This window comes from Penaeus vannamei, chromosome 7, assembly GCF_042767895.1.
Source record: "Penaeus vannamei isolate JL-2024 chromosome 7, ASM4276789v1, whole genome shotgun sequence".
Classification (NCBI taxonomy): Eukaryota; Metazoa; Arthropoda; class Malacostraca; order Decapoda; family Penaeidae; genus Penaeus; species Penaeus vannamei.
The window spans coordinates 37,164,430-37,185,514 of NC_091555.1; the positions used below are offsets into that span (position 1 = coordinate 37,164,430).

Below are 21,085 nucleotides of genomic sequence, written 5' to 3' on the forward strand. Positions count from 1 at the left end.
TCAGCTCGCCCTTGGACACACGTGTCCAATACTTAGTAACGAAGTTCGTGGGATTTTGTTGTTGTTTTTGCTCATCACTGCTTCCGATTGATCACGTGACAGCTCTGTTGACGTCACGATGACCTTGTACTAAAGGAAGAAATCCATTACTTTCCATGTTTCAGCAATATGTTGCAGGAAAAGAATACCATTACTTATCTCCCGAGTCATTTTAGGTTAAAAAAAATGCAGATTATTAAAAAAAAAAAAAACATTGCAAGATTTGGTGGATATGTGAAATAAAACACAGCCCAACGACATATTAAAAGTCAACTTTACTATGAAATGTATATCGTTCGCATAAATTTAGTCTGATGCGGAAGGTGTTTATTATGAAGAGGATAATTCATGAAAATAGATGAAACAAGATATTCTAAAACTCCAATTATCACATGGTCCATATCATCATTATCAATGCGAAATAAACTCTTTGATTCAATCGTTCGCATAACTTTTGTACCGGATTCACGTGCATTCGTAACGAAAACGACCCGGTCCACATTTGTTGTGATTTGAGTTGAAGACATCGGCGGGAAGAGATCCAACGTTTATATCCAGTGATTTTTTTTACTTTGCTTTATTATCTGATGTGAGAATATAACTTTATAATGTTGTCATTGTATCTTTGAAGTGATTTGTCAGTATGTTCGAAGAAAAAGAGTAACCGACTTATGAGTTTTTAAAGAGACGGAAATTTTTGAATTCGTGTTAATTTTTGCTTTTCGTCTCTTCATTCTCTGGCATAACGAATTAATGAATTTGAAAGAGTAGAGATGTAGTGAAAAGATATCATCCAGCATACCAACATATGTCTTGATTATAGAAGATATCAGCCTGCTGTTCAAATTGTAATTTTGATAGGAGTAAATCTTTATCTAATGATTATACTCAGAATGAACACATATATCTGTCTCAGTATTGTTTTATATACACAAATCTCTGTCTATTAGATATTTCTCAGATTATTGCCATCTTTTCCAGCGGTTACAGGAAACGCTCGAATCACGCGACAGGAATTGAGCAGGCGGTAAACCTTTATCAAGTTACCAGATGCATTACTCCTTCTTCAAATATTTCATGCATATTTGTACTTACATTGGATATCTATAACACTGCACTGCCCACCATAAGATATCAAAAACCATCTTGAATATCATATTCCTAAATATTGTGTACCTGTCGGAAAAATAACAAGTAGAGTAAAATAGCAAGCCGCCAACTGTGGCCATTCCCATTATGTCATAGAAATGGGTGGAGCTTAGAGGCCTGTTTCACCTCTGATCACAAGACAGCTTATGGTGTCGCTTCACATCACGAGACACTCTAATTGCCACTGGAAAGGATGGCACATGTATGCAAGGAAAATGTGGGCACACATGATTTTTTTTCTTCTTTTCTTTTTATGCCAATGTTACCTTATTTTGTGAAATCAATAACATCTTCATATACTGTTGTTTGTCTCTTACAGTTTTCTGATATTCAAAGTATGGTTATTTTGTAAACAAAAATTATTACCATAGCATAAAGTAATACAAGGTCCTACCAATATATAAGTTAACAGATCATAAGATATAAGATATAAGTCATCAGAGTTTAATACGACATTTCATCTGTGACAATACCAACGTAAAACAAAATTTAAAAAGTTTTATATAAATTATAATGAGTTATATACTATAATGCATTTTAGCTAGCCATTCAAATGTCTGGTTCATCAAGCTAGAATTATGCTCACCGCATTACATTAACCCAATGGATCCGGTTACGTCACGTAAATCACATTGCCGAAAATATGGGCAGTAGGTTTCATAAGTTGCCAACATCCTGGGCATGTGGTGCGTAGGCCAGTTGCGCGCAAACAGCCATGAGCAGTAATAAAACTCTGTTATTTTGTGTAAACTTTTTTAGCCGTTTTGCCATTTTCCAATGTCCATATTAGCCTTGATTTGTTTTATCAAGATGGCAATAGCTTATTTTTCTTGTGCAGACTCCATATCATCTCTCTATGTAGTAAATAAACATAGTATGGAACATTTGGTTATTTTGTGTCATATATCTCTTTTTGTAATTTTCAATTTTCCGTAATACAACCTGTACCACCGGTCACAGCGGCCAGGAATACAGTGTACAGCATGAAAATGCTGTCCTCCCTGGAGCTGGTGCTCTTCTAGTCATGGCTTATGCATGTTACATCCCACATTGGTTTAGCGATAGGAATAATGCTAAAGCTCCCTTCTAAGTGCCAAATCAGTCAAATCACCTCCAAGAGGTTTGTGCACTCTTGGCAAGTTTTTTCCATCACCCTGGCCTTCGCTCATGACGACAAGTTGGCATCACCTGGCCTGTGGCCATTTTCCCTATGATGGCATCTTCACTTTACCCAGCCTTCAACCCAGATTTTGTCATGACAGGACTGTAACGTCAGTTGCATAAAGTGATGGAATTCCCACTAGCACTTTTCAGTGTTCTATTCTATGGTCATGTTATTAATGATTATTATATTTTTAGTCTGGTTTAATTAGGCATAATTTATAGCATTTTCATTAATGTTGTTTATTCCCAAAACATATGTACTCTGTACAAAACAACCAAAGGTTAGGGAGAAGTTCCAGACATTTATGCAAGATTCTGTTGCAGATCTCCAGTCCTATTTGCAAAATGTACACTCCAGTCTCAGACCGAGGAGGGGGAGGGGCAGTCAATACTTCCTTCACATCTGCGAGTGCAAGAGCAGCAGCAGCAGCTGCTGCACGCAGACGCAGTGCAGTTGGCTTCAATACCAGTGCGAGGCGATCACCATTTACAACACCAGGGTGAGAGGAATATTTAATATAATCATTATCAGTATCATTTTCATTTATATTGTCTTTGTCATCCATATTTTCATAATTATTCTCATAATGTCATGCACATTTTCATAATTATTCTCAGAATCATCACTATCTTAATCGCAACCATAATTTTTCATAATTATTGTTATTGGTCATATTCATATTATTATTATTATGTAATGGTAATAATAATGATAATAATGGTAATAGTAATAATAATAATAATAATGGCAGTAATGATAATAATAGTAATAATAATAATAATAATAATAATAATAATAATAGTAATAATAAGGATAATAATTATGATAATAATAATATTAATGGTAATGGTATTCATGATAATAATAATTATAATGATAATAATAATGATAATGATAATAATAATGGTAATGGTATTCATTATGATAATAATAATAATAATGATAATAATAGTAGAAATATTAATTATTATTATTATTATTGTTGTTGTTATTGCTATTTTTATTGTTATTGTTTTGTTTTGTTTGTTTGCTATTTTTATTGTTATTTTTGTTTTTTATTTTTATTTATATTGTTATTGTTATTTTTGCTGTTATTGTCATTTTCTTATTGTTTTTATTATTTTTATTGTTATCTTTATTGTTCTTATTATTTTTATTTTTATTGTTATTTTTATTATTATTATTATTTTTATTTTTGTTATTTTATTTTTATTTTTATTTTTATTTTTATTTTTATTATTCTTGTTATTATTATTATTATTTGTATTGTTATTTTTATTTTCATTGTTTTTATTTGTATTTATTGTTATCTTTGTTTTTATTATTTTTAGTGTTATTGATATTTTTGTTTTGTCATTTTTATTGTTATTGTGTTTTATATTTTTAGTGTTATTTATATATATAATATATATATATATATATATATATATATATATATATATATATATATATATATATATATATATATATATATAATGTGTATATTTTTATTGTTATTGTTATTTTATATTTATTTTTATTGTTATTAGGCCTATTAAATTTAAAAATCTGGTTTCTCATCAATACCCACAAATGAAAATTGCCGGTGCATTGGTCCGCCCACCCCCCACCCCTGCAGAAAGAAAAAAAGGCCCATTAAAAAAGTGCCAAAAGAGCCCGCCGTTTGCAAAATATCTTTACATTCACTCGGGTAAAATACACCATGCGTTGCGTAGCAAAGTCAAGTTAACGGTCTACCTGACAAAACAATTTATGAAGCACTGTGTGGCAAAGAGGGTGAGAGTTTGAAGTAGTTTGCTTTGCTTCACGGCCTGTTTGTAAACAACCAAAATGGCTGCCATTTAGAGCCTTAACCCAATGTTGTGTTCCTCTTAGTATTATGTTAAATGTTTCTGTACATAGAGGGCTCTGCCAGTGCCACAAAGCAGGTCATTTAGTAGATCTTGCGACTTCACCTTTCCTTGAAATAGCGGGAAAATGCTTTTTTTTTTTACTAATGCTATCAGTATCGACACTGTTATTTTTGTTATAAACATTATAATTGCTATATTGTTATTGATATTACTAACAGCGGTATCAAATACTAGAAAATATCGAAAATCAAAGAAAAGGGTAAATTGATGAGAGGGTAAATTGATGAGACAGGTAGTTTTAGTACTTGGCTCATTGGTGACAGTCTTGTGGAACCATCTATATGTAAAAACAATTACTAAATTAAACACGCAGTGGGCATGGTATCTACGCACATGCCATCCCTGGCGGCAAGTGGTTAAAAGTATATCTGTCTGAACTGCAACTCATTTTGAGTTACCTTTATCTTTATTAGTAATCACTAAAATGGGAAATATGTACTTGTGGCAACTGTGGGTCATGCCCTGAGGATGGAATCAGTCCTCGAGCTGTAAAACTAGCAAATAACTGGAATGCACTATGTATTCACAAATTATTACCTTTATTTTAATTAAAAATTACATTTTGGTACATGCAGCGTTGTCTATTTTATAGGCATTGCCTATAAAAAGTAATTCTTTTTGGCCTCAAAGCAAAAAAAAAAAATAATAATGCTGCATTTGAATTTTGAAAAAGTTCTGATGAGAACCCAGGAATTTTTTAGTAGTATTAGTAGCAGTAGTTACAGTAGAGACTGTATATAAGTTACAGGATATCCGATTATCATCTTATATCAAGAACAAATAGAAATTGGAAATCTAAGCAAATTTATTTATCATATTTTTTTCCCTTCTTACTTTTATTCAGTTTTCTGATGTACTAGTTATTTACTCATATAATTATTGTTTGTCCACAGTCGCTCCACGCCTCTCAACCGCTCTCTGCAAGCATCCCAGCTCATGGAAGGCAGTGGCCAGTATACTCTTGAAAGTTATGGAGCATCCTTGCCGGCTCTGGTAATGGAGGCACTGACATTTGCTGACCGTAAGTTTACTGTCTTGTTTCCTTTTGTAATATTTTTTCGTGTTTATAGATAAAATGCTGTTGTCATTTGGCAGGGTGTAAGTTTCTCTAAGTTTTCTGACTCCCAAGCAAGATATTATTAGATACCTATGAAATAATTTGTCTGGCACCTTGTAGGTACTTAAGAAATAGTACCAGGTTTGAAGATGTATCATTTTAATGTATTATATGTTTTTTTTATGGTTGCCATTCCCTAGGAAATGTGGAGATGTCAGCAGTTTTATCACAGTGTGGTTGGGCATGGCTTGTGTGTGGCCGTCGTCTCTTAGTGTGGAGGTATAAAGTAGATGACTCACGACGCCTTGTCAACCACCAGTTCCGGGAACTTACTTTGCCTCCATCAGACTTAGCACACAGAGCCCAGCTGGTGGTTGTATATGCAGCAAATGAAGGCCAGGTATAGATATATTCACAATATTTGTTGTATAAGAAATGTAACTATATATTTTGAGAAGGTTAAAGGTAAAGCAGAAAGGAAAAGTACCATATTATTTTTAATTCTTTTTTATCTATAGGTACCGGCTTGTGTAGCAGCATCACCCGAGGGGTTTGTCAGATTCTGGCCCAGTATTGCACATGAAGGCTCATATTTTGAAGTCAGCACTGAACTACAGGTAATTAAGGAACAAGTTAAAAAAGAAAAAATTGGTTATAAAGTATTGCACTTATGCATAATTAATCTTTCATATTTTTTATTTATGCCAAATACTTTCTTCGTTACCACATCAAGAATTATTTTTCTGAATAGGGTCAAGAGTGTGACAGCTTGGTGTTCCTGGGATCATCCTTAGGGTGTCTGCTGGCCACAACCACATCCACCACCCTGCTTATCCAGCCAGGCCAAGGCTCAGGTGGAAACCAGACCATTAATGTGAGGCAGTTGAAGGTTCCTGCTGGGCTCTTAGGGGGTATCTCACGCAGAGTTTCCTCACTAGTGTTTGGATCCATGCCCACGCAAGCTCCAGAAGCGGTATGTTTCAGCAGGTTTCTTTGAATGTTAGAGGGATGATGTGATTGGGATTTTTATCTATTTAAATGAACACTGATACATCCAATGTGATCTGCATAATACTTTGATTATGCAATATGCAAATTGTTTTCCTTGCAGCGCTTGGTCCGTGCAGTAGCAGTTCCTGGTGCAGAGTCGGATGAACGTTCAGTGCTGGTGCTCTCAGCCAACTCCTTGCAGAAGTGGTACCTAATCCCTAATGAACCTGACAAGCTTGTTTATGAGTGTAATGTTGAGAAATACATCAGAGAAGGATTTGTTGATCATGTTTGGGTAAGTGTGATATTTACTCAATTTTTTTTTTAACTAGATTACACACATGGTCACAATGCATACCTGAATTAACACTATCAGGTATTTTAAGTAATTGTAGAAATATAAGGCCACAGTTATTTATTAAAGACCATGAAACTGTGCTTATAGCCTCCATACTTTGTTCTCCATCAAAGTCAAATGTTTCTGTATCATATATATTCCGGCTAGTTAAGGATCAGCAATTGTCAAATAAGGGAGCATTCCAAGAACTCCCTAAATAGACGTGTCTGGGGTGGGTCTGCTGGCTTCTGCCAGAGAACAAAGAGTATTGGTGGATGTAATACTTCATATGGTCATATTATGAGCAAATACCATATATATATTTTGTTTGTTTGTTTGTTTTTAGATTATTATTTTAGTAAATGTTTGGAAGATGCTTGCACGTTTGCAACAGACCTATATTTCAAAGCAATAGCAAACAAATGTTCTGACTACAAAGACCTTTCTGGTGATTTATGTCAAATAAAGAATCAGTCTGGTTCTGTCTTGCCAGAAATATGGTTGAAGTTTGTCGGCCTATCTTGGGGTACATAGTTCACTGTTTCTCTGCTGGCTTGGACTTTTGATTGTAGGCCTTCCATCACAGATCACAATAAGTTTCATGTGAAATTTGAATTGGTCAGTGTAATTACTTATGGTGTCTTCTAATCATTTGCTTATTTTTTCTAGTATTAGTTATATTTGTATAGGAAAAGTGATAATTTTGAACCCATAGGCATATCAGTCATTGCGTGTTACTTTGGTGTTAAGAATTTTCCCTTTAAATCCCCTGAACCAGTATGATAATCTTGCCTATTTGAAATCACACTACAGGGCCGTGAGAGAGCAGGAGCGACACAGTTGAGGGTGTGGTTAGTTGACATGCAGCCGACCTCAGGGGTGTCATCGGTCATGGTTCTGACAGCAGCAGTTAACCCACAGGTCTCGCAGCAGTTGGTTTATGCCCTTGGTGAGTGTTATTATTATTGTTGTTTTATTAATCATTATTTATTCATCAAAATGGTTCATTTACTTGAGAGAATGTTGTCAGGTAGGTGTGGGAGCTTTTGCACATTACAAGAGATATGTTTGAAATATGAGGTTTACCCAGTATTTTTCTTGCTTTTAAAGTAAAACTGATTTCTAAATTTGAAAACCAATATTAGGAACAACAACCAAATGTCGTCAGTCAACCATTTTTCTTCATTTTTATACTAACTCTATTAATTCTGCCATAGGGTTCCACTTCCATCTTTCAAGCCTTAATAATCACACTATTAGTGATGAACTAAAGCATCAATACTTTCCCTCCTTAATTACTACTCATTAGTATAAGATAGATTATTACATAATAATAAAACTTAATTTTTTGTGGGAGTCTCCATCACATTTTACGAGAAAAAAAAAAAATCTATTATTACAAATCCCAGTGTGCAAACTTCCATTAAAGGAAATCAAAGTTTTATGAAGGTCAAAAGCCTGTACCACATTCTGTTACCTTTATTTCCAGTGTATTGCATCTTGAAAGTTATAGGATGCTGTAAAATTATTTCACATTTGGCACTGAAAACAATAATAAACTTATTAGATGACAAGTAAAATAGAAGAATATTCAATTATTTTGAAAGCACTTGGAAAATGTTAATACAGTGTAGAATCGTTGGGTGAAAGGAATGCAATATTACAGTTTTTCTGTCCACAATGGGCGTCCTAGCTTAAATCTTGAATTTGATTTCTTTAATATATTAAAAATATTAGGGTTGGAGAAACACTCAGTTTTATGGGTATTTATTACAAAGAAGTACAATCACATACTTGGGTAGGAAATGTCATGAATAGTAACTAAAAGTGAGTTCATGTATAATTTGATAGAGTAGGTGAAGGCTTTCCCAGAAAATAAGACAAATGAACACAGTATTCCATTGTTTAATTGACTGGATTCCAGAATAGGTGCATCCATTGAATACTCATAGAATCCAGGTAATAATAATCTTGTGTTAGTAGGTCATATCTATTTGCATATTCATTCCAGAGTTAGGTCACTATACAGAAGAAACAATATATACACAAAATTGTTTCACAATCTCTTTGGAAATTCAAACTATTTGGTATAATGGTTTAAAGTGATGTACCAGCATTAAAAGACATAAAATCTTTTTTATTATTATTTATGACTTTAGTGATTATATGCTGGTTAATGTCTAAACGGATGAAATGTTTTCACATACATTTTTGCATGTAGCCCTAATGCTTTCTTAAAAGTAAAATAAGGTACACATTACCATGTTATAAGTGGCATTGATGATACTCATTGACATTAATGACTATACAAAACAAAAGACTTTCCTTTTCATTGCAAGTAGATTACAAAACCAATATATATTTTTTCCAGTACAACATTACAGAGCCAAGATCAATTTAGTGTTTCCCCTTTGGTGACCCTAGCCTCCAGGTACTCGATTCTCCGCTCCAATGTTGTCAGTTTCTCATTCAGCTGACTCAGCTTAGATCTGCATGACATGTCGAAACTGTTCAGAAACTCTGCTATCCTTTTGATGTTACTAGTTATGACCTGGTTTAAAATGGGAGAAAAAATGTATGTGAAAAAGTCATTTTAAACACCAGAGAAAATGTAGTTAAAAAGGGGGGGGGGGATGAAAATAAGAGAGACTATAGTTCAGAAAATTCTAACACAAATTATGTTTTCTCTTCATGTTTTTTATGGACTGTAAGTTTAGTGTCATACTAACCACCAATTGCCTACCTCAATATATTCCCTGTTGATCCAGTCTTGTCTTATTTGTTGGGTTATAACTTGGTTTCGGGCAGACATCTTTGGGTCTTTGAGAATGCTGCATAAAAGGATTATGTCACATGATTTTAGGAGTGAGATTGAATAGAGGTTATGGTAGTAATTATGTATGACATGTTAGTTCAGTTTGTTATGATAGTTTAAAAGCTGGTGTATTAGAAGAAAAACATTCACACATGATGAGCCTGATGTTTTCCATTTTGCCGTAGGTGCTTCCTAGTACGAAATTTAACAGGGGACTTTCTCTTAAATGTGATGATGCTTATTGCCCAGATTCAACAGTCAGTGATACATTTTCTTTACCTGAATACTTTTGTCTATTGATACATATCTTAACCTATGTAAGGCTACACAAACTACAAGTGCTACAACATAAGTTTGCCTCCCAACCTGTGTATATGCTCAGAGGTCATACTGGCACTGTTATTAGTAGTGAATTGAAGTTCCAGTACTTGAGTCACAACCTTGAAGAAAAATATGTTAATGAATAAAAGAAAAAACATGTACAATGTAAATTTAGACAAGATTTTATATATTATGAAATATTTTTTTCATGTCTTGGGTTAGTGTAATCATTTCTTTATTCAAAAAATAGTTCACACAAATATTTTGTACAAAAGATAATTCCATGGAGATTTACTAACTACATTTAGACTTATATTAAGCATGCAGAACTAAAATTTGATTCATGGTAAAGTAAAAACATGATATATGAAAGTGGTTGCATGCAGAAAAAAAAACTAATTTGTGGAGGAGGTTGTTGGGGGAACAAAAAAAAAATCTGGGTTAAAAGCATGAGAATACTAAGATGTTTAACATTTTAAAAATGACAACTAGAAGTTGAAGAAGTGGTATATTGAAGCAAAAGTCAAAGTTGTTATTCTTTAATAACACCAGTGCCCAGTATCCTTCATTTATGTACGTCTCCATGTGGTAATGATGATCACAAGTCAGAAAGATAGAGAATATGTGCAGTAATTCTATATATTTTGAAATATTGTTTATAGTTGTAGTTTATATTATTCTGTATTATGTATCAGACTAATCAAAATTTTGTGTCAGTTAAGGAAAATTATTAATTTCTTGAACATAAATGACTCGTAATGTTATTCTGTATGCAATGCTGTTAGTATTCTTACTGATACCATTGCTCATGTATTCATTAGTGGTTATTAAATTAATGTTTAATGTATATGAGGGACAGATTTTGAAAGGAACTATTGATTAGAATTTGTTGTGGTTTACCAGTATGTACTATAAACTCTACCAAAGTGGGTTTGCTTGTTGGAAATTTTTAATTAAAATCTCCAAAGGTTGATAAAATACTGAATGGAACATGTCTTGCATAACATTGTTGTACTTTGCATAAATAATGTTATCATTACCAAGCAGTCAATCTGTTATCAATCAAATTCGTCACATCAGGATAAAAAAAAAAAAAAAAAAAATCCCAGGGATTCAGAGGTATGCACCTATTGAGAATGATATACAGGTATTCAGGTACCTAATGTATGTGTGTAGGTGTAAGGTAAATTTGAAAATATCAAAATTGAAGTATACCAACGGCAGTAATTATAAAGAGATAACAAAGGCCCACCAAAGGAGGTGCAGAAACCAAACTATTTCAAACCATTTAACACAACCATTCATTCAGTGAGAGGGAGTAAGAATGTTGAAGAGTGCAGCTGAAAATGATGCAATACTAACATAAGATAAACAGCAAAAGAAAAAAAAACATGAGAAGCTGTAAACTAAACATCTACGGAAGTGAAACGAAAATCGTGCCAAGATTCCGATCATTACGCTTCTATATTCCCCATATCTTCATGTTTCATATTTCACAAGTCACTTGACGGACAAAGAAACGGTCTCACCTTGGCCAAGGTCAGGATACGGGCGTGAAAATAGGAATAAATAGACCGAATCGAACCTGGGGAGGCGAAGGGAGTGTCACTCGTGTGTTTACAAACGAAGGGCGCCGGCGCTGACATCTATCGGTCGCGGAGGGAAGTAATCTCTCCATTTCTCTTTCATTTATGGGATTGGGATGGGCAAGGGTATTTTTTATTTAAGGTTGCGTGGGGGAAGGATATATAGATTTGTATATCACACACACACACTTTTATTTATTATTATGTATATACACTAATAATTATTATATATATGCATTATGCATATCTGTATGTATCTTTATCTGTCGATCTATTTATATATCTATGTCTGTCTATCTATCTTTGAATATATATATATATATATATATATATATATATATATATATATATATATATATATATATATATATATACATATAAATATATAGTACATATGCACATATATATATACATATATATACACACACACACACACACATATATATATATATATATATATATATATATATATATATATATATATATACATATATACATATATATATATATACACATACATATATATACACATATATACATACATGTATACTCATACGTATATGCATACACATACATACACATATATACATACATGTATACTCATACGTATATCCATACACATACATACATGCAGACATATACATACATGCATACACATGCATGCACAAACATACATGCATATACATACATTTATGCACATAAGTACATGCAGTTAAACACATATGTACATGCATTTATACACATATGTACATGCATTTATACACATATGTACATGCATACACATACATACATGCATACACATACATACATGCATACACATACATACATGCATACACATACATACATGCATACACATACATGCATGTATACTCATATGTGCATACATGTATACACATAAGTACATGCATAAACATACATACATGCATACACATACATGTATGTATACATACATGCATGCATCCATATACATATATGTGTGCATGCACATACTTCCAGGGATATGCATAAATACATGCATACACATACATGCATGCCCAGTGGCAGAGCCACGGGGGGAATGGGGGGGTCTGAACCCCCCTCTTTTGAATGTACATTCACTCACTTTTAAATTGAAGCTTTCTGCCCTCAGTATTAAAAGGGAAATTTTCTAATGGAAATGGTAAACTTTCAAGCTTCTGATAAATAAAACACTAGTACAAGAAAAGAGAATTTCACTTAAAGGTTTTTAGAAGATCATTTTCGCAAGGATAAAGGGGAAGACCCTCTATATTCTTTCACCTTCAGCGCAATGTTGAGACTACATTGGACCCCCCCCCCCTCTCTCTCTCTCTCTCTCTCTCTCTCTCTCTCTCTCTCTCTCCCTCTCCCTCTCCCTCTCCCTCTCTCCCTCTCTCTCTCTCTCTCTCTCTCTCTCTCTCTCTCATACATTATATTTTTATTTATTTATATACATAATACATTTAGATGTACATTTGAAAATATTTTCTCAGTGTAAAAACTAATGCTTATTTTGTAATGTGTATTTATTTCATAACCTGCTCCTCCCATAAAGTTGACCAAAGAAACTACGTCTTTATTTTCCCACAGCCACAATGGATACTGGTGGCTCAGCTCCACCCCTAGCAGTCGGCAATTTCTCGGTATTAAAGCATTCTGAATATTATCAAGACTCTGCGGAGAATGTGCTCCTCTCACAGCGCTTCCTTCTTTGTGCAAACACAGCATATATCTACAACAAGAATACAGTCCTCTGTGTCTCAGGTGAGTTTAGTTTCATGTAATTGCTTGACCCTTTAAAGAAGTTATATGTCTGAAATTACATTCATGTTTACATTAAGATGTGTGATGTAATGGCTGAAGTGCTTCCCTTTGACTAGCTGTAGGCGAAGGGGACAGTGGGGATCGGGTGGAGTTCTCTGGAGCAGGGGATAGTATCCTGGGTGTTGGACGATCGCAAGGCTTGCCCCTCTTCTTCTCTGCAAACCATGGCATTGTGTCCATCGCACCCAGTCAGCACCTGAATCAGTCAAGGTAAATTGTTTGATGGTTTGTTATATCCGGAGAGAAGTAAGTGTAGTATCTTTGCCAAGTCATGTAACAGTGTTTTTTCCACAGTGAGTCGAGTTGAACTTTGAATGCACTATTTGTAAGAATAATAAGGTACCTAAGTCCCAAAATGAGACAGTCATTATTACTATATACTTTCTAATTTTCTTGCTGTCTCCTTCATTCATCAAAAAAAGAGATATAAACACAGTTACATTATGTTCTTCTAATGGCAGCATGTTGTTGAACGAGAGTGTGGCTGAAGACACCTCTCGGCTTTGTGAGGCTCTCAACATCAGCAGTGTGGGCCTGGAAGCTATCACAGCCAGCCAGGATCAAACAGCCCGACTCCAGGCAGCCTTCCTGCATTTCAACAAGAACAACATCCCACAGGCTCAGGTATGTATTCAGTTCACTGTATAGGCACATACATATACACACAAAGAAACAAATGGGTGTATATGTGCACAAACAGACACCTATGTATACACAATACTTATACATAAAGGGGACACACACAAGCACACACAGTCACAATCACACTCACACTTACACTTACACTTACACTTACACTTACACTTACACTTATACTTATACTCACACTTACACTTGCACTCTCACTCTCACTCTTTCTCACACACACACAGATATATATATTTATATATATATATATATATATATATATATATATATATATATATAGAGAGAGAGAGAGAGAGAGAGAGAGAGAGAGAGAGAGAGAGAGAGAGAGAGAGAGAGAGAGAGAAATCTCATGTGACAGTGAGAAAAGGGCTTCCATTTATTACATATATTTACTATCCTCATTTCTACAGGCTCTTCTGGATGAACTATTCCCAGGGGCAGACAACTCCACTTTAGATGCTACCGTCATCAGCCTTTCAACCAATCTGCTGGATGATTCTCCGGCAACAGATCCTCGTTGGGCTGAGAGCAATGAGGCAGGTGGCACAGGTGCTCCGATGTCTCTCATTTTACAGAATCAGCTGAGAGACAAGACAACAGCTCATCAGTACTACATTAACTTTTTGCACCAGGTGAGAGTGCTATGAGTTGAGTTATAGCTGACAATTTATTATGATAGAGGTATAAGGTACGAGAGACACATCTTGAAACTTTTTCATCTTGAAATAAAATGTGTTTTCGCAGATGAGTTCTTCCAGTTTCTACTAAATGATATTTTATGTTAATGGAAGTAGGGAATTTGTAATTTATACTTAAAATTTAACTAGATTTGTTGTCATTATGTTTAGTTTAGAGGTCTAGATTTATCAGCAAAAGAAATGTGTTGATCACAAATAAATTGAGAAAGAATATATGTAACAAATGATGCGTTAAAATGTAGTTTTTCATCATTATATATTTTGGTTACAGACTGGACTATGGCAGCGTTTAAGTGTTGGTCAGGTAGAAGAAACCAGAGTCCTTACTCGAGTATTGCTTGCAGAACATGCAGAGCAATTAGCTTTTGCAACATCTCTACGCACAAGACATAATGACCATCAGCATCTCATTGATGCTGCCATTAGGTATGTTTTGCAGAAGTATATCTACCTATATATCCTTATTTAGATAATACTAGGTCTTAGGCTTAGTCGGGTAAGGTGTGCGATAAATGATCTAGTTGGGGGGTTCAAGCCTCTGGTGCTGTGAATGATTAAGACAAACTATTCCAAGCGCCTAGGGGAGGTGGTAATCATGGTAATCACTAAGATATGTAGTTTGAGGCTATATGTCATCCAATGTCTGCCAACCTTATTATTGTAGTATTCCACACAGATTGTTTAATAAATGTATTGAAGATTTAGATATCTGGAGTTCATGAAATCCAATTGCAATAGACTGTTCTCCACAACAGAATTTATCACAGTGAAAAGTTGTTTTTGTACCAAAGCAGCATTGCAGTCCTTTGAACTCAACTAACCTATTAGGTTAGTTGAGTGTTTCATGGTCTGTATGTGGACCAAAATCTGGTCAATAGTCTTACTTGAGTGGTGACTCTCCCAGGTGTGTGACTTGTAAGCCCAGCCCACATGATCCCTCATGTGTAGTATCAAGGCTCCTTGCCATCCTTTGGAGTATTTTTATCACTTTTTTGCCATTGCCCAAGGCCTGTATTGTTATTTGATATGGTATGTGAAGATGGTAATACCGTTTTCCTTGAGTAGAGAATAACTTGTGTTATATGTGATATTTTTAAATATTTTTATATTACTCAGTTTTCTGTAACACTTGAACTGCCGGTCACAGTAGGCAGGAATAAGATCCGGAGCTGGTGTTTATGTCATGGCTCACAAATAGTATATCCCATCTGCTTTTATTAGTGAAAATAATGCAAGAACCCCTTTCATTTCCTCTAAAAGCTTTGTGCACTCATAATGAATCATTTCTGTCACCCTAGTCTTCAGTTGATTTTTTTTTTTATGATGGTGCAATCCCATCAACCTGGACCTGATGTTCCAGTAATGACATATTCCTATTACCTGTCCCTCAGCTAATTTTTCATGATGTTTCAGTCATGTCACCTGATCCAGTATGTTAAAGTATTTCAGTTTTATGGTGTAAGCCTTAAAAATAGAGCTCTTAGGAATATTACAACAAAAAGAAAACTAATGTGGTTTTAAAAGGACATGTATAAATTGCAGGCATGTTCTAAATGAGCGAGGAGAGACTCCAAAAGGGAAACTGACCCATGCAGACCTCTTTTATCGCCGTGTAAGCCAGATTGAAGATATCATCTGGGGATTGTTACGTGCACAAGAGGAGGTATGATATAGATAGATTTATATGCATTTTTAATTTTCTCTTTAATTTAGTTCATTTAATAAATATTTACTTTATTTGTAATTTTCATTGACAGTTTTTTGTGATAAATCATTGTACTTTATGACAGATGTTAAGTCTTTATCATTCACAACAAATGCATAAAAATATATATCCCTGTTTTCCAGGTCTTGGCTGCTGATGTTGCACCTCGTGATGCTCCAGCCACTATTCACTCAGTAAATAGCCTTGTCTTAGCATTGCTACAAAGTGCCAGGGTAGGCAGTGCATCTATTTCTGGGATCACAGGGACTGCTAATGATCCTCCACTTGAACACATACCCTGGACTGCCACCCAGGGTTCTCGTGGCGTGCGAACCCTTCTGCTGGAGCAACACAATACCACAGTGGAGGTATGATGAATTTTCATTTCATTATGTTTACTCCAGTATACTGCATTTATTTTTTTTCTTCTTCTTCTTTCTTTTCTTTTCTTTTCTTTTCTTTCTTGGAGGATAGGTGTCGCTCAGATTTTAAAAAGTGTTTATGCTAGGATGGCTACAAGTAAATGTTTATTATTATTATTGTCTGTTATCTTCAGTTTTTGAAGAAGCCTTTAATTCTCCTTAATGTATGATAAACAAAACTTAAACTGTTTTTGCAGGTTGGCCTAGCAAGAGCTGAGGATGGAGCCACCCGAGCTAAACTTTACACACAGATGGTTGACCTTGCCGATTGCATTCTTACTGGATACCAGCCACAACTTCGCTCTCTTGTATCTGTTAGCCACGACTTGCACCAGTCCCTTCTGCGCTCATATGAGAGGGACCGCTACAATTTGATTCAACCTCTTGGTTAGTTCATTTAAGGATATTTGATAGATGAATTCCTTGTAATATTTTCACTAGCTGTGTGAGATTGATTACATTTTATGCAATAGTGTGTTTGACTTTTATTTAATTTTCTCTTTTTCCTATTCATTCCTTGTATCTTTTGTCTGTAGTTTTTGTAAAGATATGTATTCTGTATTATTGGTTAGAATTAGTAAAAAGATAACCAGAATATAAGAAAATTCATTTAGAAAATGTATATACAATTCTCAGGTTCTGAATAAAACAGTATTTTATTCCCTTGTCGCAAGAATATAAAGATGAAAAAAGGAAGAATATGGTAGAAAATTCATGCTTCACATACCTTTGATAAGAAGGGTATGGACTCTAGCTTGCATCTACTGGAGATGGGTATATGGCAATTTGTTAACCCAAGCTTAGGGCTTAGGTCTCACTAAGCATCACCATTCCCTATAAATTTGTTTTATTTTTAACCTCCATCCCATGATGAACTCATATAGTAAGAGGTTTCCCATGTAGAACTAGTATTATGTTGTTAAACTTTATGAACACCATCCTTTTTTCAGTACAAGGTGAGCAGTACGATCAAGCAGTTGGACTTGCTGAGAAGTACTGTGACTTCCGCACGCTGGTAGAAGTCTGCGATCGTACCGACAACCAAGAAAGACTGAGCCAGTACATGACGCAGTTTGGCTCTGAGGTATGTGTGCAGTAAAAGATTTAGCTATGTAGAAAAAAGTTAGGTGTAATTGCTCATTGTTTAGGTGTTATTTCGTAGGTGTGGGAAGAGCTAAACTTTTGGTTTGGTCATATCATTTGTGATTTCTGACCTGTGGGAAGAGAGAGACTTATTGTTTGGTCATCAGTTTTATGTGATGGTCTAGGTATGCAAATATAAATAAGAAAGAAAGATTGACTTGTAGGCTATATATCATTCATAAGTGAGCTTGTACCTTTTAGCTTTCATAGATATAAGTTCCACACAATCAGGTATCATAGATACCAAATAATTATTTAATGAGAATATGTTTAAAAGGAATGTATGCTAATGAATACCTTCATAAAGTAAGAGGCTAAATTGTGACTATCACTGTAATATTTCCACAAGAACTGAATGCTGTAATTATGATAAAGATATTATATTGAGACTCATTAATCAGGTCGCTTGCTTTTTAAAATTATTCATTCTTATTTACACCTTTTTTACATTTGTCACAATGAATTATTTTGATGAGAATGTCTCATTTTATTAATCATCTTCTATGCGTATTACTGTTTCGAAGTGCCCTTTCATTTAAATTTTAACAGAACATTTTCAATTATTTTAACTAGCCATTCCTTCTTTGAATATCTTTATTGCTCAGTCTATTTGTAGTTTACTTAAAATGCATGAAATGGCACAGAGAACATTTCACTGCAGGATATAACTCCTCTCTCTTCACTTTTTTAGGGTTTCTCGGACTTTGTGTTCCGTTGGTACTTGGAGACTGGTAAACGAGGTCGCTTGCTGAGCCATGGTGACCAAGGGGGCCTTTCTCGCTTCTTGCAAGACTACACTTCCCTTGCATGGTTGCACCAGATCCAAACTAGAGATTTTTCATCTGCTTCCACCACTCTACGTCAACTTGGTTTGGATGAGATGACTTACCTTAGCAGAAAGAAGGTAAGGTGAAACTATTTCCTTTGAACCTTGCATGAAGAAAGTATTTTTGTTTCTAGATCTTTGATAGATATTGGTTTTATTATTACCATTACAAGTACCATTATCACTACTGTTATATCAAACGGTGATGATGCTGAATACATTTTCAAAGCCATTATTTATAAACAATTAAAGATTTTATCGATGGTAAGCTTGGCTGGTGCCTTATTTTTTCTAGGGTTATTGGGTTTGGCCGTAAGGAACTGATTCATTTCATATTCTCATATTATTTTTGTTGCAGACATTGTTAAGCCTAAGTAAATTATGCAACCTGGCTGCTAATGTGCCAGGCAGCGCAGATACAAGTGTGATGGAGGATGACACTATGACCTTAGAAGAGGAACTCATTCTGTACCAAGAGCAGTTGCCTGAACCAGTCCTCAATGCGCACTCCCTTGAGGCTGATACCATGAGGGTCCTGTCACCTACTGAGCTTGTTCATGTATGTAGTCATTCAGTAAGGTAGTATGGTGGCCTTAGTTCTTATATTGTCTTATGTTTTTTTCCTTTTTAGAGGTTCACATTGGTATGTTTTTATGGTTAGATTTAGTAATAATGTTCACTGAAATTGGTTTCTTGAAATTTAGGTTGACTTTACTATAACTAGAAACATTATATTTGAAAGGCAGTTATATGAAATGGAGGATTATCAGTTGTTATGCCTTTGTATTACATCATGTAGATATTTATATATTTTTTAACAGCTCTATACTGGAGATGAAAACACCTATGCCAATGAGTTTGACTTCAAGAAGGCCTTAGATTTGCTTGCCTTTGTACCTGGAGAAGAAATTCCAGAGCTGAAGAAAGACATCTGGGTGCGTGCTGTGCTTCGCAACTCCTGGCATCACATGGACACAGATAATCCTCTAGAAGCAATCAGTGACACGTTGCTTTTCAAGACTATAGAGCTGGCATTCACACAAGGTATGGGAGTAGCATCAAGTTATTACCACCTGGCATTTTTAGAATTCTTTTTCTTGTACTAAAGAACTGTTTTGAAATACAGCAATGAATGTTAACCCACTGCTCATGGGTACATGTAGCATTCACAGTAGTTTTTATGCAAATTTTGTAGCGTGCAGATGGCTCCACAAGTGCTGTCACCAAGAAGTCATATAGTAGGGCCTAGCGACCTCACCTGATTTTTCCATTCCCCAATTTTTTTAGGAAAAATATTTTCATTCTGTACTGCTGTTAATGTCAACTGTTATTATTGACATTATGAATATTATATTGTTAGTAAAATACTAATAACAATAAGAAATAATAATTTTACAAAAAATCAAGGGAAAGGGTAAACAGGTGAGATGAGTAGGAGTAGGAGTAAGCACATGTAGGGCCATATATGTGTAAAACAAATACTAAACTAAAATTACTTTGGACATGGCATGTGTGTCATTCCATCTGTGGCCAATTACTAATTAAGTGGATTTTACTAGTATCTAAATATTACTCTTAATCACCCAGGGACTGACATAAAGGAACTGCTACTCCCCGCTGAAGAATTGCTTGAGTGCGAAGAACTGGGCGACCTCAAGGAAGATGCCACATTCAAGTTCCTGGTGAATGCTGGCTATGAGAAGATCAGTCAGCTGGTTGGGTAGATTTATTTGCAAGAGAAAGAAAGAAAGAAAGGAAACTCAAATCATGATGTGGTCATGAACTTTGGAACTGTGATAAGTCTGGAAAAGGATAAATGATAGAGCTCGTTCTAGTGGCATTTCTCTACATGTATCAGCCTGGTCAGGGAGAACATGATTTCCTGGTGTTATTTAAGAGTGTGAGTGTTGGCTTTATATACAAAGTAAAGATTAAAGTCAATGTTCAAGGATTATGTGAGTTCAGGTACTAGAAGCATTTTGAAGTTTGTGCATGAAATATAAGGTACTCCCTTTTTTATACTTTTAGTTACTGTTTTATTTAAGATACATGGAAGTACTGATCCATTTTATGGTCTGCTGTACCTGAGTTTCGAAATGTTACTGCCATATGTAATGTATTTTTTCTTTACAATGATCTTTTTTTCAAAATGTAGAAATACTGACTGTTATTAACCTTTGCTTGTACAGGGAATTAGTGCATACCTAGTTCCAAATAAAACTGAAAGAAGAGTTATTTAAATGTGCTTATAAGTGCAGACACAATTAATATTTTAATCTGATCAAAGCAAAAGTTTTAATTATGACAGTAGTCAATTACAATTTATAACATATTGGAATGATTGACTTTCCTGTTATTAAGGAAATTTCAGTGAAGCCAAATAAAAGTTATCAACAAGTTCAGAAAGGGCAAAACTGCCTATCTTACTGTGTAACATACCAGCAGATGTT

At 34.7% G+C, this 21,085-nt stretch overlaps 2 protein-coding genes across 4 annotated transcripts; one reads left to right on the plus strand and one right to left on the minus strand.

Annotated features, from left to right (window-relative positions):
• Window positions 1-498: 498 nt before the first annotated feature.
• Nup133 (nuclear pore complex protein Nup133) lies at window positions 499-20,793 on the plus strand. Of its 2 annotated transcripts, none has more exons than XM_027360521.2 (21): window positions 499-628; window positions 2,677-2,852; window positions 5,160-5,287; window positions 5,524-5,723; window positions 5,842-5,940; window positions 6,075-6,296; window positions 6,435-6,608; window positions 7,464-7,599; window positions 12,960-13,133; window positions 13,250-13,403; window positions 13,655-13,817; window positions 14,252-14,473; window positions 14,811-14,965; window positions 16,082-16,202; window positions 16,388-16,612; window positions 16,864-17,053; window positions 17,617-17,750; window positions 18,501-18,713; window positions 18,994-19,194; window positions 19,457-19,679; window positions 20,223-20,793. In XM_027360521.2, exons 2-21 carry the CDS (start codon window positions 2,698-2,700, stop codon window positions 20,357-20,359), a joined length of 3,426 nt encoding a protein of 1,141 aa, XP_027216322.1. In that variant the 5' UTR covers window positions 499-628; window positions 2,677-2,697; the 3' UTR covers window positions 20,360-20,793. The 2 variants fall into 2 exon arrangements, with proteins under 2 accessions (XP_027216322.1, XP_027216323.1); XM_027360522.2 differs by having other exon boundaries at window positions 524-596.
• HSPC300 (haematopoietic stem/progenitor cell protein 300) lies at window positions 8,406-11,452 on the minus strand. Of its 2 annotated transcripts, none has more exons than XM_027360523.2 (4): window positions 11,316-11,452; window positions 9,832-9,905; window positions 9,394-9,481; window positions 8,406-9,201 (listed from the first exon to the last, which is right to left on the minus strand). In XM_027360523.2, exons 1-4 carry the CDS (start codon window positions 11,430-11,432, stop codon window positions 9,043-9,045), a joined length of 438 nt encoding a protein of 145 aa, XP_027216324.1. In that variant the 5' UTR covers window positions 11,433-11,452; the 3' UTR covers window positions 8,406-9,042. The 2 variants fall into 2 exon arrangements, with proteins under 2 accessions (XP_027216324.1, XP_027216325.2); XM_027360524.2 differs by having other exon boundaries at window positions 11,372-11,431.
• Window positions 20,794-21,085: the final 292 nt, after the last annotated feature.

Excerpts from the sequence above, each read along its gene's own strand:
- Nup133 (XM_027360521.2), top strand. The coding sequence starts at position 2,698 with ATGTACACTCCAGTCTCAGACCGAGGAGGGGGAGGGGCAGTCAATACT. Across the intron at positions 13,404-13,654 it reads CAGCACCTGAATCAGTCAAG|CATGTTGTTGAACGAGAGTG; the intron begins GTAAATTGTTTG and ends TTCTAATGGCAG. Across the intron at positions 18,714-18,993 it reads CTTACCTTAGCAGAAAGAAG|ACATTGTTAAGCCTAAGTAA; the intron begins GTAAGGTGAAAC and ends TTTTTGTTGCAG.
- HSPC300 (XM_027360523.2), bottom strand. The coding sequence starts at position 11,432 with ATGTCAGCGCCGGCGCCCTTCGTTTGTAAACACACGAGTGACACTCCC. Across the intron at positions 9,906-11,315 it reads GTATCCTGACCTTGGCCAAG|GTTGTGACTCAAGTACTGGA; the intron begins GTGAGACCGTTT and ends TTTTTCTTCAAG. Across the intron at positions 9,202-9,393 it reads TCAACAGGGAATATATTGAG|GTCATAACTAGTAACATCAA; the intron begins GTAGGCAATTGG and ends ATTTTAAACCAG.